We start from the raw sequence: 24,711 nt of genomic DNA, 5'->3' as shown, positions 1-24,711 counted from the left end.
GGATCAGTTCGTTTAAGAATCGGAATTATCGGGGAATTACATACATTGGAGTCGGTTTCCACAACCACTCCTTGGGTAATAAGCTCGTCAATGATTTGCAGTAAAGCCACTACAGCATCTGGGGGTAACTTGTATTGTCGCATTCGTGGTAGTACCACTCCTGTCTTTAGTGTGACTCGATATGGTGTAATGTTCATGCAACCAACATCTGTAGGGCCTTGTGCCCATAAATGTGTGGGTAAAGTCTGCAGTCGGTGATCCATGTCTCGGGACACATAGTGCCCTTTGAAATCACGTAAAAACAATCTTACTCCTTCCGGAGAACAACATATTATGGCTCCTAGAGCTTTCAATGTTTTTATACCTAACAGGTTTTCTGGACATGATTTAGTAAGCAATAAATCTGTAGTTCGTGTCAAGGGACCAATCGTAAGTGGAAGAGGCTGTGATACTTCGTTAATGATAGGTTTTCCTGAAAAGCCAAGGGAAATATTCTGTGAGCCTGAGAGGGGTGCCCCTGGAACTTCACTACGTTTTATGGTTGTTCGGCTTGCCCCTGTATCAAGTAAAAAATTTCTATCTTGGCCTAATAGTTCACTGTGTACATAAGGTCCTTCTTGATCTACAGGGACCTCGATAAGGGGTAAGCCAACTTCCCTCTCTAGGCTGTTTCATGAGTATCGTTGATAATCAGGATAGTCATACTGTGCGGTCTGGTACATCTGTTGTGTCGTTGTTTGTGTGGCAGCAATAGGCTGCGGTGGTGGAGCTGGCATAGACTGTTGCGGAGCTGGCATGGACTGTGCATGCTGCGGGGCTCCTTGTTGGTTCTGATCCTGTCTAAGTGGCCGTGGTCTTTCTTTTGTATTACCTATGGCGATATTATGTTTTAAAACTGGACAATCGTGTACATAATGACCTGGCTGTTTACAATAGTTGCATGTCCCTTTTACAGAACCTACTGAAACACTGGACTGTGTCATACCCTTTTTATGACCGTCAGCTGGAACTGTCTGGGAAACTAGCATTTTCATTTTCGTGTCTTTCATGCGTCTGTGTTCATGTTCTTGTTCCTCTCTAATTCTATTGTGATGGTACTGTAGCATTTGTAACATTTGTGACGGAGTGTTACCTTGCCAGGTACTCTCGAATTTCAATACTCTATTCTTAACTTGGGGCAAGGAATTTTCAACTAATTTTGTCACAAACAGATGTGGATACGATTCGCTACTTGCTTTTATTCCACTATTTATACCAAAACATTTTTCGAATCGGGCATAGAAATCACTAGTGTCCTCATCTTGCTTTTGTTTACAGGCTGCGATTGCACCCCAGTCTTCCTTTTTCGTAGTTAATAAACGTGGCAGTACCTGTACTAGTAAACCTGGTAGTGTTTTGGTCTTTTCCCCAAGCCCTGAACCTGGACCTCGAGCTTTTATTCGTGAGTAATTCAGTCAATATATCAGGTAAGGGACCAGGATCGGAGTGTTGGCTTTTATATAATATAAGGAGTTGTTGAATCATATAGATACCAGCTAAACGCTGTTCATCTGGGGTGAGGTTCAAAAACGTGTGCGCTAGTGTATCATCACTATATTTTCCGGGACTATCAACCCAGTGAACGGCTGACCTGGCTAATTCTTGTTCGTCCATAGAATCGAGTATATGATAACCCCTTCGTTCTCGGAGTAATTTGTCAGCGGCTTGGAACGAATGTTCGGGGGACCTTATATTTATTATAGGGGTTTGGAAATTTCTGCTATTATCTGGACGTATCGGACGTATCGGATCAGTATAGCATCTAGTATTATTACAAGATCTTCCTCTACCTACATAGGCCATGGTTTCTATCTGTGCTGTGGGCAGTTCTAATTCTTCCTCCTCCTCGTTTTGTTCGGGCTGGTCTACCGCTAATCTTTCTTCGTGTATTCGTTCTACTTCTTTGCGGATCTTTCGGCACATAGCTACTATACTTAATCGTTTATCATGTCTCCCCTCCGATATATTCCGACTCCATGTGGTAAGAATTCGCATTTCTTCCGGATTTACCCCTGGTCGGTCTTGATTTCTGATCACACAATTTATGAGGAAACGTAACAGTTCCCCCTGTATCTCCACTTTCTGGTACTCCATAGTTCTATTAATACTCTCAGAATCTCGCCCTGACTGGACAAAGTGATATATATTTTCTAAATGTGTAGTCATTCCTGGTAGCCTCCCTAAATATATTGCAGCTCGTCGGATACGTAATGATGCCAGCAGCATTTCGTCCTCTTTGCCGGGCACAGGGTCATATCTACAATCTACTAGAAGTTCCTTAAGCATGTCGGGAGTTACTAGTTTGGGCGTACGTTGGTGGGCTAATTCTTGAAAGGAAAGTTTATTTACTCTGGGTGGCGTGGAAAAAATGTTTGATGTACCTCCTGTAGCACCACCTGGGGTGCTGGATGTGAAAGGATTCGTTGAACGTGATATAGCAACCATAGGTGTGGATACAGCTGTAGAAACAGATGTGCTTGCCGGAACTTGTGTCGGAGTTTGTTGTTGCGGAGGTACAGACGGAGGAGGGTCTTGGCGTTGAACCCCCTCGGCAGGCGGTCTATGTGGCGCAGTATTAGCATACTCGGGAGCTGCGTCGTCTAAATAAGAGGAAAGGAAAACATCTTCTGCGGTTCTGGGATGCCCTTTGGGATGTGCTTTTATCGGAAACAATGGGGGTGGCAAGTCTTTTGGTATCTCCGGAGTAGCCTTAGGTAACCCTTCGGCCAGAAGAGGATACATACCATTCATAAGGGCATTTCTTTGTCTGTCTACTTGTTCTGATTTTACTCGAGTACCTTCTTCAATTAATAGATTTTCTCGGACTTTATTTGAATTCTCCTTACTTTTCTCTTCCTGTCTGAGTGCTTTTTCTGTACGTCTATATGATTCTTTACGCCATAATTCAATGGCATCTTTCTGTGACTGTCTAGCTTTCTTTTTCCATAATTCTTCCTCTACTTTCATGATGCAATCTGCATCCCAGGTCCCAGCTGCGGGCCACCTCTGACTTTCGGGTAATTCCTTGGTGTAGTCTACCCATAAATCAAGAAATAATATGGCGTCTAGGCCATGTTTATGATACATGAAGTACCCTGGAGTGTCCCTAGGAGGAATGGGAACAGCTTCTTCGAGTACCCCTTTTCTAGTTTTGATCTGTCTTAATTTCGAAAAGAGCGGCATATTGAGAACTGATCTGATACCTAATTTTGAACACGTTTAATACAACAAACACAATAATGAACAGTCATTCACACCACAATATGCAGAACGTATTTAAAACATTTAACATTTAACATTTAATGAACAACAATGATGGCCATTTAGGGAACTAGTCACTAAGCATAATACTCGGCACTAACTAGGTAATTCTGAATTATATACTAGACATACTAGATATACTGCTGAAACAGTACAGATACACTGCTGAAACAGTGCAGACCGGATTTGTGTACCCAAACCCGTCTTGACCGGCACAACCTATGTGCACGTCAGAACGCCTCCCCGACAATGGTACTCACCGGGTAGCTCGGAACGGAAGGCCTCGGAACTGAACTGAACTGGACTTGAACCGGACTGGACTCGACTCGAAACTTCGGAACCTCGGAAACTGGTGGGCCTCTGTATACCTCGGATCTTGCTCTCTCAGCTAGGCTCTGGTCGGGATACTTCGCACTTCTCACCGCCTCGTCTGGGTGTTGATCGCAGCCTCAGTTACCCCCGCTCGGCAGGAGGGAGATACAGGAAATCCTGTGGGTACTCGTTGTTGTCCGTCCAGCTGTGACAGGAGACCGGGCCTGCAACGCACCTCCGGCGCGTGAGATGAGAAAGTGTCCCTGTTCGGGCGCCATATATGTGGTAAATAATTTAATTACCGGTACTTAATTTGATGCGGAAAATTTATAAGAATAGCTCAGTAAAATAAGAGGCAGAATCCGTGGTATTAGAGGTTCGGAACGGGCTTTATTCCAAAATCAATTCGAATTGTGGACTCCATATTCCATCACCACGAAGGTTCAGGAAGTGAAGGACCATACTTTATTGACAGGTAATCATTTTTATAGAAGAGGCATTATAGTGAAACAGATGCAGGAGGCGTAACAGTTGATAACAGAGATAAAAACATACATGCGTAACTAAAATGGGTGTAATTAGGCGTAACTAAAGAACGTCATTAGGTATGATGTCACAAATGGGTGGTTCCATGAAGGAATTTCGCAATGTCAGCAGGAATACTTGGCAGAGATGCGCGCGCAGCAGCATGACGTGTGATTGACGTGCAACTAGGGGGTGAAGGGGACTTGACATTTAGCTCTACATGTGGAGACAGAAGTCTGGGGGGTCAAGTCAACCTAATCCCAAATCATATCTAACATCCTATGTTTAAAGAACTATGTTATCCAAAAGGAAAGGTCTCTCGAATAAAATCTATTCTATACTGACTGTGAGTGCGTGTACAAGCGTCTAAGTGTCTGCATGAGATGCAAGGGCAGAAATCTTTCATAGTAACAGGGCTATGAATTACTTGCATAAAGACAGAGAAGCCGGGCCTTTTGCTCGGTAGCTGGAAGAATGTTTACTTAAACTACTAGACAGGAATGCATTGGATGGGGAGCGGAGCAGATAATCTCGAAGGTGAAATACAGTTTTTGGCAAGCAGACAGGCCGAGTCAGGCACCGTTAGCCGCGCAGGGAGTAGGACAAAGTTCATGGATACAGATGCGAGCTCAGACTGGAGCTTTCAGAGGCAGAAGGCAGGAAAAGGCTTAATGGCAGAATCAGGGCCTACTCGCCTGGACTGTAAAATGGGATAAATGAACCATATAAAGCCGGTGGCCTTTCATACTTAGGAATAGAATATCCGGCCAATTCATGGTGGATCTGAAAGAGGACATGTGTTTGCGTCTTCATAACTGGAACTGGAGGGAACATACATGTACTTGTGATTTATACATGAAACCGTTGGGGTCCAAGATAGGGGACATAACTGATCATAAAAATCCATATTTCCACAGAGAGATGAAGTATGTGAATCTATAAGCAGTTGTGCACAGTTGTCACTGTGTTGTACATTGATGAGAATTATGAAGTTCTTACTATTGGCTTTGACATGGCCTCATGTCATCCTTTTTTCCTGACTTTGCCTTGCTTCAGCTTTTCTGCGTGCACAGCAGCGCTTGCAAGTTGCTTGGGTTATTCACATTCAAGGTCTTTTTGTTTTTGTGAGGGATTGTTTATCCCCTTCGCTGCTAGGCCTTTTCGCCCCCTGTGTTAAGCCATTTTTTGGCTATTGGGGTAGTTCGCGCTTAGGCTCCTGTAACTTTTTGACCAGATAAGGTATCCACGCCAAACTTGTGTCCTTTTTTTCCAACACCATGGGGATTCTAAAGGTACCCAGGGTTTGTGGATTCCCCTGGAGGGGACCCAGAAATTGGCCAAAACACAGCTAAATTTTGTTTTGTTTTTGGGGAAAAAGGGCTACAGATGAAATTGTCTGTTTTTTTCCCTGCAAATGGTATCAAAAAAGGGGTTGTGGTGCTGAAATCACCATCTTCCCAGCTTTCAGGGACAAGCAGACTTTTGTCAGAAAACCAAAATTTTGTACACAATGTTTGGTATTTTTCTGGGACATTGCCTATTTTTGCTATTTTTCGTGCTTTCAGCCTCCTTCCAGTTAATGGTAGAAATGGGTATAAAAGCAATAATGGATCCAGGAAAGCTATACATTTAGGAAAATTAGACTAAATTCTGAATTCAGCAAGAGGTCATTTGTGTAGATACTTCAAGGTTTCATTATAGAAACTAACAGTTAAATATAGGAAAAATTGAAAATTAGTTGAAAAAAACAGCCATTTGTGTCAACGTTTTCACATGTAACTTCTTCTAATTATGACAACTCTTTGAAAGCAATATACCGATACATCTGCTGGACCTTACTGGTTGTGGGGATATATAGGACTTGTAAGGTCACCAAGAACCTGACGAACCCAGAGCCAAAAACTGAGCAGCGACTTGCAATGGTTTTTTATTATGTACCGGGTATATAGCAATTATTCTGAGAAAATGTATACATGGAAAAATTGGTATGAAAGACACCTATGTATTTCTGGAATGGGAACAAAATATAGAGTTTAGAAACAGCAGATATTTACACATATCCAAAATTGGGAATACTCATACTAGCATGAGAATTATCAATAATTTTTCAAAATTACTTCTTTTTTAAACGTTGTCATTTGGAAGGCAGAAATGCATCGAAAGTCAATAGGAATAACAGTTGCTTTACAAATCTGACTAACCCTAAGTCTCCCGATAAAAATGGTACCTCACTTGTGTGGGTAGGCTTAGTGCCCACGACAGGAAACAGCACACAACACAACGTGAACACACCACATTTTCACAATGAAAATTTACCCTTTTTTTGCAAAGTGCCTAGCTGTAGTTGTTCAACCCTAGCTCTGCCGGCACCTAGGGAAACCTAGCAAACCTATATATTTTTTAAAACTAGACACCCAGGGGAATCCCGGATGGGGTGACTTGACTGCCTCTCACCAGGTTCTGTTACCCAGAATCCCTTGCAAACCTGGAAAATTGTAAAAAAAAAACACATTTTCCTCGCATTTCTGTGGTGGAAAGTTCTGGAATCTGCGTGGATCCACAAATTTCCACCCACCTTGCGTTCCCCAAAGTCTTCTGAGAAAAATGGTACCTCACTTGTGTGGGTAGGCCTAGTGCCCGCGACAGGAAACGGCGCAAAACTCAATATGGACACACCAAAATTTCACAGCGAAAACTGACCCTTTTTCCAGAACTTTCCCACACAGAAATTTGAGAAGTGATTTTTTTCAGGTAAATTTGAGGTTTGCAGGGAATTCTGGGAGGAAAACATTAGGAGACCCACGCAGGCCATACCCCGCTGAACTCTCCCGGGTGTCTAGTTTTCAGAAATGTGTGGGTTTGGTAGGTTTCCCTAGATGGCTGCCAAGCCCGGGGTCAAAAACTCATGGGACCCCCCTTGCAAACACAGGTTGTTTTGTGATAGGTAATTTTGATGTCGCCTTAATGGGTTTTGGGCCCTTGCCTGTCGCGGGTAGTTGACCCACCCACGCGGGTGGGGTATCATTTTTATCGGGAGACCTGGGGGAATGCTGGGTGTGAGGAAATTTGTGGATCCATGAAGATTCCAGAACTTTCCCACACAGAAATTTGAGAAAAGAAGTACATTTTTCAGCTAAATGTTTAGGTTTGCAGGGGATTCTGGGTAGGAAAACGCTGGAGGACCCACGCAAGCCATACCTAGCTGGACTCCCCCAGATGTCTAGTTTTCAGAAATTAGTGGGTTTGGTAGGTTTCCCTAGATGGCCACCAAGCCCGGGGCCAATAACTCATGGGAACCCCCTTGCAAAACCAGGTTGTTTTGTGATAGGTAATTTTGATGTCGACTCAATAGGTTTTTGGCCCTTGCCTGTTGCGGGCACTAGGCTTACCCATGCAAGTGAGGTACCATTTTTCTTGGAAGACTTTGGGGAACGCGGGGTGGGTGCAATTTTCTGGACCCACGCAGATTCCAGAACTTTCCACCACAGAAATATAAGGAAAATGTATCATTTTGGACAAATCTTTAAGTATGCACGGGATTCTGGGTAACAGAACCTGGTGAGAGCCAGTCAAGTTACCCCATCCCTTGATTTCCCTGGGTGTCTAGTTTAAAAAAATGTATAGGTTTTCTAGGTTTTCCTAGGTGCCGGCAGAGCTAGGGTTCAAAATCTACAGCTAGGCACTTTGCAAAAAAAGGGTCAGTTTTCACTGTGAAAATGTGGTGTGTCCACGTTGCGTTTTGGGCTGTTTCCTGTCACGGGCGGTAGGCCTAGTCACGCAAGTGAGGTACCATTTTTCTTGGAAGACTTTGGAGAACGCGGAGTGGGTGGACTTTTGTGGATCCACGCAGATTTCAGAACTTTCCAAGACAGAAATGTGAGGAAAATGTGTTTTTTCACAACCTTTTAGGTTTGCAAGGGATTGTGGGTAACAGAACCTGGTGAGAGCCAATCAAATCACCCCATCCTAGATTCTCCTGGGTGTCTAGTGTTCAATAATGTACAGGTTTGCTGGGTTTTCCTATGTTAATCTGAATGGAAAGAGAAGAAAATGATTAAATAACTAGATGAACACGAATCTAGATCTTCTACAACACTGGTAGTCTCTTCTGACTGAAATTGAGCAGCAACCACGTCATACTGTTGGACATTTGCCCTATCACCTACAATTAGGCTGTTATACACCTCCCGTGTCCTGAAGAAGACCCGATATGACTGTATAGAACAACTGGTTGATATAGGGTCGAAACGTTGACGGTTCCACAGTCCCGTACTAATTGGAATTCCTTGTATATACAGAAAAATTAGGACCTGTGCCTTACAAGGGTTACTATCTATCCATAATTCAGCTGAGGACTTTTTTTGTAAGAAAATCTTTGCAAAACTTTCTTTGTATTTTATTGACAATCACGTACATATATTGTAAATATTCACATTTTCACTATCACACCGAGTCACCTTATTCACTTTGTCACTGCGTCGCTTTCTTGCAAATATTATTGTATATACAGCCTTTTTCATTTCTTGTACATACCCAAAGGAGTTGATGAATGATTTGAAATTCACATGAAATACAAAAAATAAATTATTACGTTTTTTGAATTATTATTCATTGTTTAGGATTAATTGTTTGCTAGATCATCGCATGCTGTGTGTTATGTTTAATTGATCTATCCCAATTGCAAATAATTGTTCTCCCTACGGAACCATTGTTCATATATATTGATGAGGCCCAGGTTCCTTGGGTTATAGGGTTACCCCTGTGTGCTTAACTCAGGTTTTCCTATGTGCCAGCTGCGCTAGGGCCCAAAACCCACAGGTAGGCATATTGCTAAAAACAACTCTGTGCCAAGTCGGCTGTCTGCTGCCCTGGGGGAGATATCGGGGTGGGGGGTTGCCCCAATATGCCCCCAAGGGGGCAGGAGCAATGTGACTATTTTTTTGGGGGGTTGGGGCATTAATATGCCCATTCTGGGCAGCCCCCACGCATAAAAAAAGCCAGCCTAATCATTGGCATCTAGTGGGCTTTTTGCCCCCTGGGGGGGCAGATTGGGGGCTACTGCCCCATCTTCCCCCCAGGGGGGCAGAAAGGCTGTAATTGTTGTGGGTGGGGGCATTGACATGCCCATTTTGGGCAGCCTCCACCCTAATTAAAATTTGTCCAAAGAAATCCCTGGTGTCTAATGGGCTTTTTACCCCCTATGGGGGGCAGATTGGAGGCTACTGCCCCATCTGCCCCCCAGGGGGGGCAGGAAGGCTGTTTTTTTTCTAGGGATGGGGAGGGGGAGGGGGTGGGGGCATGGGCATGCCCATTTTGGTGAGCCCCCACCTTAATGCAAATTTGCCCCCAAAAAACCCCTGGTGACTAGTGGGCTTTTTGCCCCCCGGGGATGGAGATTGGAGGCTAATGCCACCATCTGCCCCATGGGGTGGGCAGAAAGCCTACTAGATGCCAGGGATTATTTTTGGCAAATTTTAATTAAGGTGGGGGCTGCCCAAAACGGGCATGCCAATGCCCCCACCCTAATAAAAATTTGCCCCCAAAAAATCCCTGGCCTTTAGTGGGCTTTTTGCCCCCCGGGGGGGCAGAGTTGGGGCTACTGCCTTGGGCAGGAAGGCTGTAATTTTTGCGGGTGAGAGGATGGGGGCAAGGGCATGCCCGTTTTGTGAGCCCCCACCCTAATTCAAATTTGCCCCCAAAAAATCCCTGGCGTCTAGTGGGATTTTTGCCCTCCCCGGCGGGTCAGATTGGGGGCTAATGCCCCCATCTGCCCCCCAGGGAGGGCAGAAAGTCCATTAGACACCAGGGAGTTGTTTGGGCAAATTTTAATTAGGGTGGGGGCTGCCAAAAATGGGCATGCCAATGCCCCCACCCTAATTAAAATTTGCCCAAAAAAATCCCTGGCGTTTAGTGGGCTTTTTGCCCCACCGGAGGGGCAGATTGGAGGCTACTGCCCTATCTGCCCCCAGAGGGGGCAGGAAGGTTGTAATTTTTGCAGGGAGGGGTGGGGGTGCCCGTTTTGGGTGGCCCCACCCTAATTTAAATTTGCCCCAAAAAAATCCCTGGCGACTAGTGGGCTTTTTGCCCACCCGGGGGGTGCAGATTGGGGCTAATGCCCCCGAACTGTTACAGGCCAAAGGGATAGCTGATCATCAAGGTCTCCTAGCTGAATCGAATATGTCAGCAATAATATATACATTAGGGGAAGACGATTCTGGCGAGCTAGACAAGATGGAACATGGTGGAGCCAGGACCTGGTGAGGAAAAAATAGAACCTTTTCGCAACTGCAATTAACGGAGACTCTAACAACATTATTAATTAATCAAGATATAGCCAGGCTTGAGACTGAACAGCAAATTGAGGAGAGGACTTTGGAACAATGTGATTTGGGGGGCCGGGAGCAAATGAACGAGATCTCCGAGGGAAACAGGCTTGAATTGCAGAAGGCAGGCATATATGCAAACAGTGGAGTTCAATCGTACCCTTCTCAAGTACCTGTCAGTAATGCAGAGTTGGGTATAAGCAGGGCCTTGGATGTAACACTTGAAGGCTGTGATAAATTCTACTCCCTCACGGATGGCTCAGGGTAAGTTGGCTCCAATCTTAGTTCGAGTAATGATGCTGGGGGAAATCCATTTCTATCAGGCACCAGTTCTTCTGTGTCACCAGACACAATTCTTAAATGCTGGAAAATCCACAATGGCTCAAAGGGAAATCAGGAGGACCTGGCCTGGCAGTTCGGTCTGGACTGTTCCTATGGGGCACAGGGTCAAGACTGATTTGAATAAGGCTGGGTCCAAACTGCGGTGGCTTAGTGGGCAAAAGAACAATGGATTTAACCCAGATCTTTTGACTGGGGGAGAATGTTTGCATTGTCAGCATTCTGTCCATCAATTGTTTGCTGTAAAACTTTTCACCCTAAGTGGGATGGGCATGCCCAGATGTGGGCCCCTTGCTCACTGTGCCACTGGATTCAAGCTAGCCTGGCTGAAGAAGGGTGACATACCCTGAAACCGGTCCCAGGATGCTTGTTTACGGTCCAGGGAGGACCTGGCCTGGCAGTTCGGTCTGGACTGTTCCCATGGGACACAGTGTCAAGACTGATTTGCATATGGCTGGGTCCAAACTGGGGTGGCTTAGTGGGCAAAAGAACGATGGATTTAACCCAGATCTTTTGACTGGGGGAGAATGTTTGCATTGTCAGCATTCTGTTGATCATTTGTTTGCTGTAAAACGTTTCGCCTTAAGTGGAATGGGTATGCCCAGACGTGGGTCCCTTGCTCACTGTGCCACTGGATTCAAGCTAGCCTGGCTGAAGAAGGGTGACATACCCTGTAACTGGTCTAAAGATGCTTGTTTCCGGCCCAGGGAGGACCTGGCCTGGCCGTTCAGTCTGGACTGTTCTCATGGGGCACAGTGTCAAGACGGATTTGCATATGGCTGGGTACAAATTGGGGTGGCTTAGTGGGCAAAAGAACAATGGATTTAACCTAGATCTTTGGACTGGGGACTGGGGGAGAATGTTTGCATTGTCAGCATTCTGTCCATCATTTGTTTGCTATAATACTTTTCGCCCTAAGTGGGATGGGTATGCCCAGACGTGGGTCCCTTGCTCACTGTGCCACTGGATTCAAGATAGCCTGGCTGAAGAAGGGTGACATACCCTGAAACCAGTCCCAGGATGCTTGTTGCCGTTCCAGGGAGGGCCTGGCCTGGCAGTTAAGTCTGGACTGTTCCCATGGGGCCCAGGGTCAAGACTGATTTGCATATGGCTGGGTCCAAACTGGGGTGGCTTAGTGGGCAAAAGAACAATGGATTCACCCCAGATCTTTTGACTGGGGAGAATGTTTGCATTGTCAACATTCTGTCCATCATTTGTTTGCTGTAACACTTTTAGCCCTAATTGGGATGGGTATGTCCAGACGTGGGTCCCTTGCTCACTGTGCCACTGTATTCAAGCTAGCCTGTCTGAAGAAGGGTGACATACCCTGAAACCGGTCCCAGGATGCTTTTTTCCAGTCCAGGGAGGACCTGACCTGGCAGTTCGGTCTGGACTGTTCTCATGGGGCACAGGGTCAAGACTGATTTGCATATGGCTGGGTCCACACTGGGGTGGCTTAGTGGGCAAAAGAACGATGGATTTAACCCAGATCTTTTGACTGGGGGAGAATGTTTGCATTGTCAGCATTCTGTCGATCATTTGTTTGCTGTAAAACGTTTCGCCTTAAGTGGGATGGGTATGCCCAGACGTGGGTCCCTTGCTCACTGTGCCACTGGATTCAAGCTAGCCTGGCTGAAGAAGGGTGACATACCCTGAAACTGGTCTCAAGATGCTTGTTTCCGGCCCAGGGAGGACCTGGCCTGGCCGTTCGGTCTGGACTGTTCTCATGGGGCACAGTGTCAAGACGGATTTGCATATGGCTGGGTCCAAATTGGGGTGGCTTAGTGGGCAAAAGAGCAATGGATTTAACCTAGATCTTTGGACTGGGGGAGAATGTTTGCATTGTCAGCATTCTGTCCATCATTTGTTTGCTGTAACACTTTTCGCCCTTAGTGGGATGGGTATGCCCAGACGTGGGTCCCTTGCTCACTGTGTCACTGGATTCAAGATAGCCTGGCTGAAGAAGGGTGACATACCCTGAAACCAGTCCCAGGATGCTTGTTGCCGGTCCAGGGAGGACCTGGCCTGGCAGTTCAGTCTGGACTGTTCCCATGGGGCCCAGGGTCAAGACTGGTTTGCATATGGCTGGGTCCAAACTGGGGTGGATTAGTAGGCAAAAGAACAATGGATTTAACCCAGATCTTTTGACTGGGGGAGAATGTTTGCATTGTCAGCATTCTGTCAATCATTTGTTTGATGTAACACTTTTAGCCCTAATTGGGATGGGTATGCCCAGACGTGGGTCCCTTGCTCACTGTGCCACTGTATTCAAGCTAGCCTGTCTGAAGAAGGGTGACATACCCTGAAACCGGTTCCAGGATGCTTTTTTCCAGTCCAGGGAGGACCTGACCTGGCAGTTCGGTCTGGACTGTTCTCATGGGGCACAGGGTCAAGACTGATTTGCATATGGCTGGGTCCAAACTGGGGTGGCTTAGTGGGCAAAAGAACGATGGATTTAACCCATATCTATTGACCGGGGAAGAATGTTTGCATTGTCAGCATTCTGTCCATCATTTGCTTGCTGTAACACTTTTTGCCCTAAGTCGGATGGGTATGCCCAGACATGGATCCCTTGTTCACTGTGCCACTGGATTCAAGCTAGCCTGGCTGAAGAAGGGTGACATATCCTGAAACCGGTCCCAGGATGCTTGTTGCCGGTCCAGGGAGGACCTGGCCTGGCAGTTCGGTCTGGACTGTTCCCATGGGGCACAGAGTCAAGACTGATTTGCATATGGCTGGGTCCAAACTGGGGTGGCTTAGTGGTCAAAAGAACGATGGATTTGACCAGATCTTTTGACTGGGGGAGAATGTTTGCATTATCAACATTCTGTCCATCATTTGTTTGCTGTAACACTTTTCGCCCTAAGTGGGATGGGTATGCCCAGACGTGGTTCCCTTGCTCACTGTGCCACTGGATTCAAGCTAGCCTTTCTGAAGAAGGGAGACATACCCTGAAACCGGTCCAAGGATGCTTGTTTACGGTCCAGGGAGGACCTGGCCTGGCAGTTCGGTCTGGACTGTTCCCATGGGGCACAGGGTCAAGACTGATTTGCATATGGCTGGGTCCAAACTGGGGTGGCTTAGTGGGCAAAAGAACGATGGATTTAACCCAGATCTTTTGACTGGGGGAGAATGTTTGCATTGTCAGCATTCTGTCCATCATTTGTTTGCTGTAACTCTGAAAGGGAAATCATGGCCCGCCAAGTAGCAAAGGGAAACATGCATCTGGTGTCCGGTTAAAGTGGGACTATGCAGACACTAGAGCGATTGGCCAACTTGAAGAATCGGTACAGTCCGGTACACTAAGCTGACAACATGTGGGCGGCGAGACTGGCGGCCCTTCATTGGAGCTGATTTATGATCCCATTAAGGAACATCAGGCGGAAACCCGAGCAGAGGGCAGGAAGACAAGGCTTGTAACTAAGCCACATCAAGCGGCCATTAAAAAGATTGGGAAATCCTGTATGGAAATTGGGGAGAAACTCAACTGCATTGAAGAGAGGATGACAATCGTGGAAACAGAGGTCGTTGTATTGAAGGAGCAGGTCAATACACAGGGAGCACAGCTGACCGATGTGATGTGGAAAATCAAGGACTTGTAAAACCGATAAAGATAGAACAATCTGTGCTTCCTTGGGATCAAGGAAGGTGTTGAAGCTGGGGACATCAGGGCATTCATACTGGACCTTCTTAAAAAAGCATTTACAGAATTGTCAGGATGGAACTGGGAGAGTGAAATTCAGAGGGTGCATAGATTTCCAATAGTGCGCAATAAACATGTATGGACAGGGAATACAGGAGAACTTCGACCCAGAGCTGTGTTGGTATTCTTTAGCAATTTTCTGTTTCCTCAAGATATATTTGAAAAAGCATTTCCAAAGGCTCAGAGGCAATACAGAGATATGCCCTTTTTTGTTCACCCAGACTTTTGTCATACAACAGTTGAGTGCAGATGCTGCCGAAGGCAACTGATAAAGCCATTATAGGAGGTTGAAGCAGAGGCCTACTTATTAGCCCGAGCACAGTTAAAAACTATAGTTAATGGCTGGATTAAGACCTTTACTTCGGAAATACGCTCTAAAGAATTTCGGAGTGGAATGACTATCACCAAAGATGATATATAGGATGAGGGGGAAGGTAACAGGCTTGGGGAATAACAAGATGTCTAAAATTGAATGATTATAGCAGAATGAGAGCTAAGTGGTGTTAAGAGATCTCCTTAAGTATGGAAGGACACCACGGCTATATTGGATATGGAGGACTCAAAATAGGGATAATAATTGTTTTCTCTTGTCTCTCTTCTTTTGGTATTCTGCTCTAGTGGTCTCACTTCTTTCTTTCTCCTTATCCTTTTTTAAAGTGGTGCTTTCTGCAGGGGGTGGTGGTGGGCTAGTGTGTGCTGGCTCAAGAAGCTATCACACAGACCCTTGGTGGTCTGTTTGTCTCATTTGGTTGGTGGGGGGTTGGGACGGGGTGGTGGAAGGGAGGCTCAGGGAGGTGTTGAGGTAAGGTCCAGGGAGGAATTTCCTGGCGAGGGTTTGGGGGGGTTGGTTCCAAACGTTGTGGAAGGGTGACAAGGATTTTTACAGAATGTATTATTTGATAAGATTAGAGAAAGAATTTCTAGATGGTCTATGCTAAAAGATTGGCTTAAGATTGGCACAAGAAGCGTTGCCTCAGTGAAATATATGTTTTAACGGGGCCTATTCAGCATTATTTAAGAATGACTTTGGGGGCTGTAACAAGGGAGTTGTTTTTATATATCTGGCTAATGGCTAAACTCCATATAGCAACAATGAATATGTGTCCTGAATAATATAGCTAAGAGAAGCAAGGTCAGATATAAACTGTTTTCAGGAAACCGATATTATTAGGGGCGATAGAGGCATGCTGGAAACATTGGGGCTAAGCCTACTTAGTTGGACTGCACAGGATACTAGAACCAAGGGGGTAGCTGTTTTGTCTAAAAGCAAAATCCTCACTTATGGCCACAGGGCTTCAAATAAATATGGGAGGTGGGCACTGATAGAATGCCAGCACTAAACAGGGTCCTTTACTTTAGGGTCAATATATGCCTCATTCACAGATGATGGCCTATTTAATTTTTTGTCAACAGAGCTGCCACTTTGGCCAGCTTCATATGTGCTCTGTGAGGATTTTAATTTGAATGGCAGCCGTAGAATTGTAGGCGATGTGGGAGAGAGCTATGCTGGATGCAAACCACAATCTTGTAGAGCCCTCAAGAGTCCGGAAGATGAAGTGGGACTGGTTGATGTGTGGGCTACATTAAAAGCTTCTAAAACAGGATGAGGTAGAGTTTCAGAATAGTTCCATTATTAATTTTCCTGAACTAAAGGATATTACAAGTAATACAACATGTACATCCACCTTAACGAGGTAAAACACATTTCTAACTCTAGCAGCTTAAAGGCAAAGATGGATACCATGAAGGCCATGCCCTACACACACACACTATGAGACAGCACCCTCAAGAAATATTTGTGCAGATTGAAAAATCAATGTTAGATGTACAAAATAAGCAATAAGATGCTTTAAATATAATTGCTATAAACTACAGATGAAGGATTGTAATCCATTATTAATAACAATTGATAATTTAAATGAAACCATACAATTGATATGTGGGGTAATTTGTGTGGAGACTCGGCAACAGAATACAATCTATTAAAAGGAGGTTTTAGAATGCAAAACTATGAGACGAATGTTGAGAAATCTGCTACTCCTACAGGGGTCCTTAACAGGAGAACTATACATATTCAACAGGAAATGGCACACTTGAGCAAGGATATTGCTAAGGCTTTGGGGCAGGTTTCATCATCACTGGAATTGCTGCAAACTATGAAAGCATGTTCCAGTGATCAGGCAACCCTGTTCTAGAAGGTGAGGTGATTTCCAGCCACATATGCTTGGCTGTGTCTGATTTGATAAGATGTAGGCATGCTAGGATTCAGGCATTTGAAAGAGAAGGGGACATGTTGGAGACAAATATCAATAGGCCAACTTCTAGCAAGTTGAGAAAGAGACATTACAAGATTTTTGTTAAAATCAAAACATATATCTTTATTTTTGTCTTACGTTTTGAAGTGATTTCTTTTTCAAAAAGAAATCCTGTATCTTTCTGTATTTTGTGTCTTCCACTTTCCTGTGAATAAACATACAAATAAAAATTAATTATCTACATTTTGACATTGAGTGTTTTATTAAGATATGTTATACAGTGCTTACAATGCACTTATCATAGAAATAGTTGTTTGTCGTGTATGCTTGTCAATCCCTTCTATCAACAGCCCTTGTTGCATCATGAATTAGGTTTTGTGGTGGTAGTTCTTCCTCCTCATTAGAGCTATCTAACTTGGGCTGGGTACAACGTCCCTTTCTGGTTGTAATGATAAGCAATACTGCATACATTGCTACTGTTTTGCAGGACACTTAAGTTGAATATTGCAGATCACCACTTCCTTTGCGAAGGCTGGGAAATCTAGCGGTAAGAAGTCAAAAAGTGTGCTGTATCACTGCCCTGGTTCTTCTGTGCACAGCATTATATCTTCATTGGTTACATGTTGTACCATTCAGTTATGGGATCATGATTTTAGTAAAGAGAGCGTATTCACCATCACCCAACACAAACATAATTGTACAATTTAAAGCAGTGCAAATGTATATGTCAAAAAGAAACATTGAAATAAATACCTATAAAAGGTCATCACCAAAGCCTCCCTTGAAAGGTGATTTTAGAGGACACAGTGTCTGAAGATGCATGCATCTCGAGTTGATCCAGAACGTTTTATTACAAGGTCTGTTAATAAGTAGTCTGCATTCCATACAAATTGAATGTTTAAATTGTGCTGCTTGTCATATTTTGATACACAATTCCGTGGCATTTGCAAGAAAGTTCCAACATATGTGCATCCAAACAGCCTGGGGAAAATGAGCCATACAGAAAAAAATCTAATTTTGTTTGCTGCAAATCTTGTGGGCGATTAGGAAATGCAATGAGTTTGTTCATGTTAATCAGTATTTATCCCAAGACTTTCAGAAAAAATGGGAAAGCGAGCTTTCCAAAACACCTCCTGCTGTGGCTACTTCACTCTAGTAGTTCCATGATGCTAAAAGGTGTAGGCAGCAAAGCAACTGAATATATGTGGGGATAGAGGCACTCCTGTGTATATCCCTTAGACAACACAGTGTGTAATGTAGCTATGAGATCTAAAAGAAGATTGCTGTCCGCCCTATATTTATAAATCTACTCCTCAGTCAGCTGTACTAAAGTCCCTCTTGCTTTTAAAACTGGCTCCTATTTTTGTCTTCTCCTCTGCTGGTGTGAAACAAAATCACCCATCTTCATCCCCATTGGATACAAAACAAATATGCTTCCTCTCCTTTTAAACAGGGGACAGGTGTGGCACAGCAGCCAGGGCAGCTGATTCTGGAGCATGGGGCTCACGGTTATATCCTGGCTCCGGCGGCAGCTCAGCCCAGCACCATGTTACTCTGGGCAATAGCTCGCTTAATCTTCCTGACCGCCCCTAGCGCCTTGAGATCCTTAGTGGTGATTTGTTCGTGCTTTGCAAATACCAGATGATTTATTATTTATAAAGTTTGCACCTAAACTCCCACTTGATGCTAATTTGGGAATGCAAAAACGCGTTTTTGTGACTATTTGCAATATGCAAATAGTCATACATCCCATTTGGAAAAAACAAATAGAGCTTCACAAATAGGAAGTCGCTATTTCGAGTAGCAAAAATAACAAATTGGTAAGATTAGCTTCGCATTGCTATTTTGCGAATGGAACCAAAAACCGCATGGATACATTTCATACTGACCTATTCACAGTCAAAAACCTATTTGCGACCAATTTACAAGTCACAAAGCCTTCCTACATGTGTTGACCAACATCATCATCAAAAGTCTTTATTTGGGTTTTACAGTATCATAAAAGAGATACGCACATGAATCTTAAATAGCAGTGAACAAGATAAAAGGTACTATAAAATACTCCCAATACAGACTCTTGGGAATTAAGAAAAAGGAATAAAAATTTGACAAGATCATGACACAAGGATACAAGTACAAAAAGGGTACAAAGATAAACAGTTTCAATATTTAGATGATTTATCCTATCGGAACAGAGCTAAAGTGCTAGTGCCTATTAGATTTTGTTTGTATCTCAAACTTGCAAATATTCAGCCCGATTTCACAGTAACATCCATTTTAAATCCAGTGTCCCATGTAACCAGTAAAAGGATAAAAGTTTAAAATAGTAGCGTAGAAACCAGTTATTTACAAGCCAAAGTGCAAGTGCAGGGGACGTGCCCGACTGGTCTGATCATTTAGATTTCAGTTTGTTTTGTTCATGCCAGTCGGGGAAGTAGATAGAGCCCTCATTCTAATGGCCCAAAAATGGCCCAAAATGTTTTCAGTAGCACAAGCATAGAGTGGTCTCACATCTGACTTTAAAATACGTAGGGTGTCCCAAGTTATCTGCATACCGGAGTTAGTCAGTTCCTTCTAGGTCTGGCATAAGCAGCACAGGCAAAGAATACATGGCCTATTGTTTCTTGAGGGCATGGACAAGAGGGACAGCCCTTGGGTTGTGGTGTATTTGTCAGCCAAGTGTTAGTAAAAGCATTAATGGGTAGACAGCCGTATCTGAACTAAATATACAATTTTCTGTCTGCCGGCACTTTTATAAAATCTAGGTAGCTTTAAAGAATTTGTGGGAGTTTAGCATCATCAACTTGGTTTTAGTAGTGTTGACGACCTAACCCCTCTCATCACAAAAGGTCTTGAAACGATTGAAAAGTTTTTGTAGGCCCATGGGAGTTTTGGACACCAAAAGAGTGTCGTCTGCAAACAATAAAGTAGCTATTTTGTGGTTTGCCAACGAGGGAGCGTTGGCCGGCATAGAGCACAAAAGAACGGCCACCTGGTTTACATAGAGGGAGAAGAGGGTGGGGGCCAAGACACATCCTTGGCGTACCCCCCGCCAAATCTCGAATGGCTCAGTAGTTTGACCCTGGTTTCCCCACCTTACACATGCAAAATTATCCTCATGAAGCCTGATAAGTGGTTCAAGGAGTTCCAAAGGCATTTCCATGTCCCAAAGGACTTGCCACAGTAAATCCCTGGGGACTAGGTCGAAGGCTGTTTTAAGATCAATAAAGGCAAGATATAAACTGCCTTTGCCCAGCACAACTACCTTCCAATACAGCAGAACCAGGCGAAATTGCTGGTCAATGGTGCCGGTCTTAAGCCGAAAGCCCACCTGTAGTGGAGAAAGGATGTCATTCTCCTCCATCCAGGTCTGGATTTTAACAAGGAGCGAATGGCAGAAGACCTTTTGGGCACAGTCTATCAAGCTAATTGGACGGTAGTTGGTGGGCTTCGACCTGTCCCCTTTCTTAAAAATGGGTATTACTTCTGCCCCCTTCCAGGTGTCTGGGATACTCCCCCCGTCAGTAATATCATTGGCCAATCTCATGAAGTAAGTTGCCCAGTGTTCCCTATCGGCACGAAAAAGGTCTCCCGGGATGTCATCTGGACCGGGGGCTTTTGCAGGGATAATGGCATCTAGAGAGCAGAATATCTCCTCCCTAGTGAATATGAGTGTACATGCAGGAGGGCCTATGTCGTGGAGCATCTGGGAACTATCAATAGTGGGACCACTAGAATATAACTCACTAAAATATTTATGCCATTCTACAGCCGGAATATTATTTGCCAAGGGAGGTGTACGTTCGAAATTACTTTTGGACACCAGGGACCAAAACATCTGACTATCAGGATGCCCAATGGCCTCTCCTAGCTCCTCCAATTGCCTCTCGTCCCATTCCTTTCTGGCTTTGCCCTGCACCTTTTTATATTCCTTCCTAGCTTTGCGAATACTGTCTGGCTCTCTGTTCTTGATAGCAACAGTCAGTCTCCCTCTCAGTGTCCTACTCCCTTTATTGAACCATGAATGTCTTCCCAGATGTCTTCCCTGTGATGACCTGGTCTTATTAATTGGGGCATGAAAAAAACGGACCAGACAATCAAAGAATTACCTATGAAGGGTACTACAACTACTCTGTCTGTGGTCACTGAAGTTAGGATCGCTAATTGCTTAATTAGGGCGTCCTTAATCGATTCGATCTTTGATTCATCCGCCAGTACCACTGGCCATTTGAGTCAGCGCTTGTCGTTTGTAGGGGTTAGAATCTTTGTGCTTAATGGTGTCGGGGGCTCTCTCCCAATACCACCCCAAGGATTATTAATAGACAGAATAAGGGGGTTATGATCACTGTCGCATGATGGGACAATTGCCATGTCCTGTGCCAAGGGCCAGAGTGTCAGATCCACTAATAAATAGTCAATCCTACTTGACCCATTTGGTCCAGCAAATGTCATTCCTCCTTCTCTGTCTGAAATAATTCTACCATTTATGGCACTTAGCCTATATTTTAAGGATATCACATTTAACTGAAGTGCAGCTTGCGACCATTTTTTGATCGGAGTGAGCTCCAACGGGGTACCCTCCAAAATTTGTCCTCCTCATTCACGTCATTGGCCTCTGCCCAATCAAGTGGCTCAAAAGTTACATTAAAGTCACCACCAACTATTAGAGGGTAACTATCATGCCTGGCTTCCAATAAATGATCCAGGACCTGGAGAGTTGGAGAACTACCACCTCAGGTACTCGTAGCGTATACATTATATATATCAGCCGTCTTACTCTTGCCATTAGTTATACTAATCCCAAGAACATCTGGACTGTTCGTAACCAACTCTTTGGCGTCACAATTTAATGTAATTCTTACTAGTATGAGCAGCCCTCCTGAAGGCCGACCATGTTTGGTTGGTATTGCAGGTCTGTGGAAAGTCATAAAGCCTGGAATTAACATAGGGGTCAAACACCAGGTTTCTTGGAGTAAGCAAATCTCAGTCTGTGCAATGAGCTCCAGCCAATGCGGGTGATCAAGCTTCCCCCTTATGCCCGCTATATTCCATGATGTGATTCTCAACATTTGCCCATTGTCTTTAGGAGTGGGAGCCAAGGAAAATGTAGGGAAGTTCGATTTGGGTGATGCATGACAATCAATGGGCTTATCTGGGCCGCTGGCCCGGGTACTATCACTCATCACTGACAGTGGGTCAAGGATTAGAGCCAACTGTGTGGGGTAAAACATTCTCTCTTGCTCACTAGATGTTATGTAAGGATACGGAAGTACACAGTCGGTGATGTTCGTGGGACCTATAATAAGGTGGCTAGGGAAAACCTTGTTGGAGGCTAGGGTTAGTCAATCATTCTGGGACAGAGATGAGATGGGAGGATCCCTAAAAGGCAGGCGCGTATTTCCTGCTTGAACTGGTGTTGAAGGGATGCTTAGTCTCAACCTGATTTTCGTAGAAGGGCTAGGATGGGATCTGGTCTCTAGGGCAATTAAATTGTGCACCAGGTGCTCGGATGCTAGTCTTAGCTCAATTGCGTCAACTGTACTCAGGTCTGAGGAGCACCTTTTGGCGTATACAATATCATCTCTAATTACTGACCTGCACCTCCTAATGTGCCTCAACCAATGTATAGCTTTGATTTTTAAGGCATCTACATTCTCATACTTGATATGTTGTGGGTCTGCTTTAGGAACATTGGTAATAATAATGGGTTGCTCTGCATACAATGTAATGGTGCGGAAGGCTGGCAAGGTAGGGACACCCTGTTGCAACTTGTGGCTATACTCAACATGGGTGGCCCTATCGTTGGCCCATGCCCACCTCGGTCCTGTGGCAAACCCATACTTTTCCTATCGTGCTCGGCATTTAACCCCCGTAGCTCTAGGTATGTACTACTAGTTGTTCTTGTTCTGTGAGTGCGACGATGGTCGAAATGAAGGGGCAAAGCATTACAATCAGGCTGCTTCCCAGAGGGCGTTGGGAGTTCTATTTTTGAGCCAGCATTGGTGAATGAAGGAGGCAATTGTAATGGTTGCGATGGTCGATGTAAGTATGGTCTGATATGTCCGTCTAATTGCTGATAAAGATTGGATACCAAGGTAGATAATGCCTCAATGCTATTTCTTAAGGCTATAATTTTCCTTTGAGGATCAAGGTTCGAAGGTATAGGACCGGAATTAGCTTCCCTTTCTCCCTGGGAGATTATTAAGCTTGAGTCATTATTGGTTGTGTGGGTACAGTTCGTGTTAGTGTGCACTTGAGTTGTGGGTCGTCAACAAGAAGGGCAAATCGATAACTGAGTGGGAGCTCGTCAAATGTAATGCTATCAGGTAGACTAGCTTCCTTTTGGGCACACGAGGGGCTTAGAGTATTACTATTATGCACTTCCACAGCTGGGGTCGATTTATGTTTCCTTGCTGCTTTCCTAAATAGGTTGGGGACGTTCCCGTACCCTACGGCAGTGGGTCCGGTGGAGCTTAAGGAACATGGGGACTTGGTGTGGGTGGTTTCCTTGCTGGGGGAGGAAGGAAATAGTGCAGGTGTAAGTAGAAATTCTTCACAATTGGCAACAATGTTCTCTATGCGGCCGAGGACTTCCTCTCCTGTCCCTCCATCACACCCAGTTCCCTGTACCAGCGGCTGAAGCCGTTTTTTAAAATCTTTTCCTAGTAGTTCCTCCCAGCCCAATCTCGGTCCCTTTTCTTTTCCCCATGACACAGTTTAAGCAATCAAACCTCAACAAGAGTGCTGAAAACAGTACTAGCCCCAGCAGAGCTATAATAGCCAATAGGGAGCAGACTATATAGCCCAATCTTTGAGTCCAGAAGTACGTTGAATGGCAAGGGTAGATCAACAACAGTCACACTAACAAAGGTAACCCCCTAATGAGTTAATTTTAGGTCAGGGAACAGGGGGAAAAAAACCTGAACTATACTGAAAAGAATCCCTCTAGACCTATCTTGTTTTACTTAAAGTGGGTACAGATGGGAATAGGTATCACAACAATATTTTCATTTTTTCAATTTTTTTTTATTGTTTGTATTTATTTTTTCATAATTTGTACTACTTCACAATAATTTCTCATACTATGCAAATACAATACAAAGTGTCAACAAACATTTTTTTTGGTTGTTTAACCATGTGAGTATCATCAATGATTCACAACAAATGAAAATGTCCCCACATCAATCACACCTCCGAAAAAGTCTACATACATATCACATTCACACAACACCTTGCATACAGCACCCCAAGTGGAGAAGAACAGCAATGGTAAAGCTTGTCCAAGACAGGGCAAGCCGTTGTGTCTTCTGACCAATTGCTAAACATTGGGGTGTCTCATACTGTCTGGTCGACGCACGTTTCGGTGGCCTAATATTCTTCAATTGCCACCTTCCTCAGGACCTGTTGCTACATGAATTAATCACGGGCAAAGGTGGGGACTTGAATAATCTTGTACCTGTCGAGTCGCGTTGGCTCACTAGTAATGATATGGTGGTATGTGGTTTTCTGGGTATCACAAGAAACTCGCCTTACTGGTTGTTACTTACATTAGTCTGAGTCGCTCTTCAGATATAGAGTGAGGCCATAACGACGCCACGTACTCGGTATCTGATGTCTTGTAGTTTGGGAAGGCTTGTGGCTCCCAGGGTGCTAAAATCTTCGGGGAACTTTTTCAACGTTGTTCACAATTTCATCTTTTTCAGTATCCACGATTATTGTTTACTGTTTCCTTGATTTATCTTGATGGATATGGCTGTCTTTGTTGAGGGTCAGCATTTATATCTCAGTATTTTTGCCAGCGCTTTCAATCACCGATATGCAAAGTTCTCCCGGGAATCCTGGCGTAGTAGGAGCAGCACTACGCCAGGATTCCCGGGAGAACTTTGCATATCGGTGATTGAAAGCGCTGGCAAAAATACTGAGATATAAATGCTGACCCTCAACAAAGACAGCC

General features: G+C 44.5%; 1 protein-coding gene across 8 annotated transcripts in view; it reads right to left on the bottom strand.

The window, feature by feature from the left end:
• LOC146821128 (uncharacterized) overlaps nt 1–24,711 on the bottom strand; it is a 257,656-nt gene that overhangs the window by 126,525 nt on the left and 106,420 nt on the right. For all 8 annotated transcript variants that reach the window (XM_085612090.1, XM_085612087.1, XM_085612086.1 and 5 more), the window contains one exon: nt 16,896–16,962. In XM_085612090.1, coding sequence (XP_085468216.1) covers nt 16,896–16,962 — 67 coding nt within the window. The remainder of the gene's footprint in view (nt 1–16,895; nt 16,963–24,711) is intronic.

The sequence above is a fragment of the Triturus cristatus genome, chromosome 6, assembly GCF_964204655.1.
Source record: "Triturus cristatus chromosome 6, aTriCri1.1, whole genome shotgun sequence".
NCBI lineage: Eukaryota > Metazoa > Chordata > Amphibia > Caudata > Salamandridae > Triturus > Triturus cristatus.
This window is presented reverse-complemented; position numbering and strand designations above follow the sequence as displayed.